Source organism: Pinus tabuliformis, chromosome X (genome assembly GCF_031772625.1).
Source record: "Pinus tabuliformis cultivar Carrire ecotype Pingquan chromosome X, CPIR1, whole genome shotgun sequence".
Classification (NCBI taxonomy): Eukaryota; Viridiplantae; Streptophyta; class Pinopsida; order Pinales; family Pinaceae; genus Pinus; species Pinus tabuliformis.
Window position 1 is genome coordinate 482,503,145 of NC_142308.1, and position 6,157 is coordinate 482,509,301.

At 29.6% G+C, this 6,157-nt stretch overlaps 1 protein-coding gene across 1 annotated transcript; it reads left to right on the forward strand.

The window, feature by feature from the left end:
* Positions 1-1,009: 1,009 nt before the first annotated feature.
* Positions 1,010-5,766, forward strand: LOC149140778 (GTP-binding nuclear protein Ran1A-like). The gene is made up of 7 exons (XM_089447582.1): positions 1,010-1,121; positions 1,275-1,329; positions 1,555-1,611; positions 4,456-4,573; positions 4,698-4,787; positions 5,007-5,186; positions 5,304-5,766. Exons 1-7 carry the CDS (start codon positions 1,107-1,109, stop codon positions 5,449-5,451), a joined length of 663 nt encoding a protein of 220 aa, XP_089303708.1. The 5' UTR covers positions 1,010-1,106; the 3' UTR covers positions 5,452-5,766.
* The last annotated feature ends 391 nt before the right edge of the window (positions 5,767-6,157 follow it).

The window sequence follows — 6,157 nt, forward strand, 5'->3', positions numbered from 1 at the left end:
AAAATTATTGTGATATTGGAAGGTTCGAAATATTTTTATATTATAGAAAGATTTCTGGAATAATACTTTTGGAGTATAAAAATAAAATATTTAAGAATTTTTAGTCATTTTTTAATCTGAATTTCTTATAAATTATATCAATTTATCATAATCGTTACAATATCAAATTTGGTAGATCAAAACTTTTGGATAAAATTTCTCCTCATTTCCAATTTTCAATTAAGTTTCCATATTTCTAATTTTCGATTAAATTTAAAAAATTTTATTATATTTTTGATTTCACCTACATAAATTTATCATAATCATTAATATGAAATTTTATAGATCAAGTTCATGAGGTTTTGGATTGATAGTGATTATGCTCTGTTAAGGCATTCCTTGATATGAAGTTACCAGTTCAATTTCCTCGCCAAATCGAAATGATATATTAGACATATTGAAAAATGTAATCCTATCAAACTTAAAAAATAAAATTCAGTAAATCAAAACTTCTAAACACAATTTCTCCATATTTCCATTTTTCAATTAATTTTTTTTTTTTAAATCTAGGACAATCGGTAACTGGTGAGAGTTATCCTAAACAGACCCAGGATCAAATCTAACTGGCTGCCACTATAAACCTAGGCTACGTGCAACCGCCTGCAACCCACACAATAGCAGGAAACTTATGCCTCAACAAGAGCCGCCACTATGAGGTTGCCTACTCTTCTAGGCAAGACACAACAGGTCATATATATACTCAATAAGATAAACCCACGAAACTTACAGTTAAACCCCATATCAACTAAATTTTAAAAATCTGTAACCCCACCTACATAGGGCAAACCTGAAAGCCTGAAAGCTTGTGGGGCACGAGTTGAAGGTGCTAAATAGGAGAATTATACTGTGCCTAGCATTCATGTATACGTGGATTATGTGTTTGTTCTCTTGAGTTTGTTTTTCAAAGATTCTTGAGAATGACATATCGTCACCATATTCTGCTAGTGCCACTACTAATTAGGGGTGAGAGCCTGTCTTGGTCTATTAAGAGTTCCACAACACACCCTGCTTGTTTGTTGGTAGATCTTACATCACCGTTAAAAAAATTGTATACAGAAGTTATCAAAATGGCTGGTCAAATGGTATGTTTTTGCAAATTAGGACTGAAATTAGACCTTAGATTTGACACAATTAACGCAATTTCTGCCTTTTTCTCAGAATTTTGATACGGAAGATTTAATGGAGGACCTTCCTCAAGTTTAATTGTTTCCTCATTTTGAACTTTTCATGTCCAGGCAAATGTAAACTGCCCCAGCTTCAAGCTTGTGATTGTGGGTGATGGCGGCACAGGTATATAGATTTGTGAATTAGTTGCCTTTTGCAGCGAAAATTGCGTATCCAAAGTGATATTTAGGACTGAAAAACTTAGGACTGCGTATCCAAAGTAATATTTAGGACTGAAAAACTTAGGACTGCAGAAGTTTTTCAGTGGACTTCTGTGATATCATATAATGGGTATCTTTTTTCAATGTTACGATTGTTTAGATGATCGTGTTTTTTCCCTGTATTTGACAGGCAAGACAACATTTGTCAAGAGACACTTAACTGGAGAATTCGAGAAAAAATATGAACGTAAGATCAGGAACTCTTTTCATGGACTTGAATTTTCTGTGCACAGAGTAGGAATTTCAAGGTTTCAGAATGATACTATTGGTCTAATTTCACTGTTTATCCTATTTCATTATCTGTTTTTAAATTTTAACAATATATCCATAGTTAAAAAAAAAAATTATTGCAAGTAAATCACTGCATAATTATCTCGATTGCTGATTCCCCAAATCTTTGGTTTGGTACTGCATACTTATATCGATTACTGATTTCCTAAATATTCGATAATTAGAGAGACATGGACCCATGTCCCTCCCATTATCAAGATATTTGGAGAATCAACAATCAAATAAGCTCAGGGATCAAATTCTATTTCTATCTATACCATATTTCTTTCTGATAAAATTAATTTTATTTTTATATTTTAAAATCCTTCTTCTATACCCATATTTCCATGTAATGAAATTATTTTTACTTTTATGTTTTGAAATCTTCTTCTAAATTTCATGACTAAAATCACCTTGTGAAATTTAACCATTATTTATTAATTATAAACTAAAAAAATATTTCAAATATTTATGAAATAGATTATTACTATTCAGATAAAAAGTAAAGAATACAAATTTTTACAACTATATAATTCAGTCCAAAGTTAAAATACCTTTATAATAGTATGAAACCTTTGAAATTCATAATTTAAAAAAAAAATAGCCATAGACTTGTTATTTTTTTGGAATGTCATTAAATAATTTAATATTTTTTAATAAAATATGAAAGTTGTAAAATTTATTATAACTTAATTAATTATAAAAATAATAATTATTAATATAAAAGTTATAAAGTCTATATAATTTAATGAGTAAGAGAAATAACTATAATTAATTATGATTTTAGTTGATTAATCATAATTATCTAAAAAATCAAACTATTTAAAATTATTTATTGATAATTTGTAAGTACGATGTTATTAGGTTTTTAGTTTTTAACTCTTTTTTTAATTTGGAAAAATATAAAATTATTAACTAATTATTATTATTATTATATTTTAAAATTTTAATTTAAAATAAATTTAATAAACTTATTACAAAATTTTAGAATGATCTTGAGAAATATAACATCTTTATTTTTTCTTTCTATATGTTTGATCTTATATTCTTTACTTTCTTTGATATTTATTATATCAAAATAGTATATAACCATAAAAATAAAAAATATATTTTATGTTATTTAATACTCCTTCAAAATACTTTTCTTTATTTTAAAAATTAAATTGAAAATAATTTAAAATATAAAACTAAATCATCTATCACTCATTTTATTTACTAGGTTTTCTTTTGATCCCAGGACTTTTTCTTTCATATAAAAGTCTTATACTCTTTTATATATATTGTTATATGCCTAATGGTTAAGAGCATGTGTTTCCTCTTAAGAGGTCATAAGTTCAAAACCAGAGGGGGTAGAGTATGTATGTCTTTGTAGACTTAGCAGTCAAATCGCTGCGCCGAGGTGGATCCCTTGTCCCACAAACAAGAGGGTCTCATACACCAATTTGATTCCTGACTTAGTTGTGACCTTAAAAATAGATATTATTACTATTATTATTAAGATAATATGTAAAATGAGTATTTTATAATTTTATTTACTCCTTTTATTTACTAGCTTTATTTACTCATTTTGTGATTTAATTTCAAGTTAGACTATATATGTTTAAGAAGTTTAAAAAAATGATTTGGTTTTATAAATTTAAAAGAATTTATACTTTGTTTTAGAATCTAAGCGAATTTGGAATATAATTTTTTATTTCCATTATTTTATTTTAATTTCCTTGTAGATTATCTTATTTTTATATAAAGAAGATCAAAGGATAGAAATTTGGTGCGACGTACTCTGATTCTATCCCAGGCTTCTACAGATAAACGTTTGGACATTTCTGGGATATATTTATTCATCTCCTTGTAGGCCAGACCTGGGACTGACCAACGCAACATGGGAATCAATGAATTTTTTTAGGATGACAATCACTTACAGGAATAAAGCTTTATTTCAGAAGTTGGTTTTTAAATTTATTAGTTTAATGGAGGTTTCTGGGAAGAGTTTTTTGGCAACCCTCTCAGGAATCCAGCCAAACAAAAATTTTATTATGTGGTTTTTAAGGTTTAAGACTAATTCATAACGCCCAGAAATCATTAACAAACCCACTACTCAAATAAGGAAAAATATATGATTCTCAGACAAAAATACCAAGATTGATGCATTCTGGGAGAAGGCTATCATACTTGAGACTGTCTTGGGTTTACTGAGGTAAAAAAATTTACTGATTCATGCTGCTTTTCTTCTGGTCACTTTTTCTTATTGTTGTAATGGATTAGCTATTTTATATTAATTTTAGTTAATAATTATATTGTTAAAAAAGGTTGGATTTAGTAGTTAAAAAATGAAATAAATTGGATTTGAGTTTTTCATCATTTTTAGGAAGTTTTTTTTATTAGTGTTTTGAATCAATTTTATGAGAATGCTCGAGTAATAGTTCATTTTAGTTAATAGTAAGGGTTTGGAAATTGATTGATGCCTGCAAGTTTTGGTGTAATGACAAACTTTACTCATAAAAATTTGGAAAACATTAATCAAATTAACAAATTGACACTTTTACACCAGAATTACATATATCTCGAAATATCTAGGTGTCCAGTCTTCCAGCTTAATGTCTGGCAGAAATTTATTACAATTAGCTTGATTTTGATTCAATATATTTGTCCTTAAAAATGTCTTGAGTAGTGTTGTATCAAAATAATTTTGAAAACAAAATCCCTATCAGCAGTATTTGCAACTGCTTTAAACATTTGTATTAATTATCCATGTTTCCTGCAGCTACTATTGGTGTAGAAGTGCATCCATTGGACTTTTATACAAACTGTGGGAAAATCAGATTTTATTGTTGGGATACTGCTGGACAAGAGAAATTTGGTGGTCTAAGAGATGGATACTAGTAAGTGTTTTATTTATTATAAAATTTGTCATGATAGATTAATTTCAACTATAAGAATATTCTAATTAACAGCTTTGATGTAAGTATTCACCTACTAAATAGGCTCTGATCACCCTGACTACAGCATTCATGGCCAATGTGCAATCATAATGTTTGATGTTACTGCTCGCTTGACCTATAAAAATGTTCCCACCTGGCACCGAGACATTTGCAGGTAGGTGACTTCAGACATATTCCTGGTGTTATTAAATTTCTGTTTAGTTATCTGTGGCAATAGTTTAGTGATTATTGATATGAAATCAAGGGTGCAGACATCTACTAAGGGAAGCTAGGGCCTCTTTAGATAAAAGTTCTTGACCATCTACTTACCTGTAAGTTCTTGACCATGTCTATCAGATAGCATTATGTATATTTACCATGTCATTCTGTGCAGAGTTTGTGAGAACATTCCCATTGTTTTATGTGGGAACAAGGTTGATGTGAAAAACAGACAGGTCAAGGCCAAGCAGGTTACTTTTCACAGGAAAAAGAATCTGCAGTACTATGAGATCTCAGCCAAAAGCAATTACAATTTTGAAAAACCATTTCTGTATCTTGCAAAGAAACTTGCTGGGTAAGTTTTTCTACAATTCTTTTTCCTTTTGACAATTTCAAGAATAAATTTGGTTTTAGCCCCTTCATCTGGTAGAATATTTATAGAATATTTATGTTCTCACCCTGGGGCCTGCAGTGATCCAAATCTTCATTTTGTGGCCTCCCCTGCATTGAAGCCCCCAGAAGTTGATATTGATCTCTCACAGCAACAACACATCGAGGAAGAAATTCGGAAAGTTGCTGATCAACCTTTGCCAGATGACGAGGATGATTTCTTTTACTGAGTATGCTTGGTCTTCTACATATGCAAGGCCAACCTAGATTTATGGGTGATTGATAAGTATGCTTTACTTGTTCTGGACAGTTGACCTCTACTGTAAGATTATAGTTTGGATTAACTGTTTCTCTTCACCCTATAGGTTTCATAATATATTTTGGATATTGTAATCATTATGTATTGGTCACTCTAGTGTGCCTAGAAAGTGGACCAATTTAGCCCGCCCTTTGAATGAATATAATAAAACTAGAGTGTGGCAACTTTTTTGGTATTTATGTATTTCCCTAACTATAAATATTGTCAGATGTGTAGATTCACAGTAGTAGTGTTGTTTCTGCACTTTATTACTCTGTTCATGGTGTCAGGATGTGGACATTCCAACCATCCTCAGGATTTGTTATGTGTAATTTGATTTAGGTATATTTATGTAGGTATATTTATGTATGGAACATAGAGTTATTGTTTTGATTATTATATGGAGATATTTTAATTATAATTTAGGTGTTGGTGAAGGTGTATGTTAATATAGCGATTTTAGGAATAAAGTTATATATTTGTTATATATAAAAATATATTAAAAATAATGGAGTCGCTTAGGGAGGTAGAGGAATTGCTTAGATGGCCAAAAGTGGTTTCAAAAAATCTTATAGAAGCAGTGTTTGAATCATGTTTTTGATGGTGGAAATGGATTCAGCACCATCAAAAACTTCTAA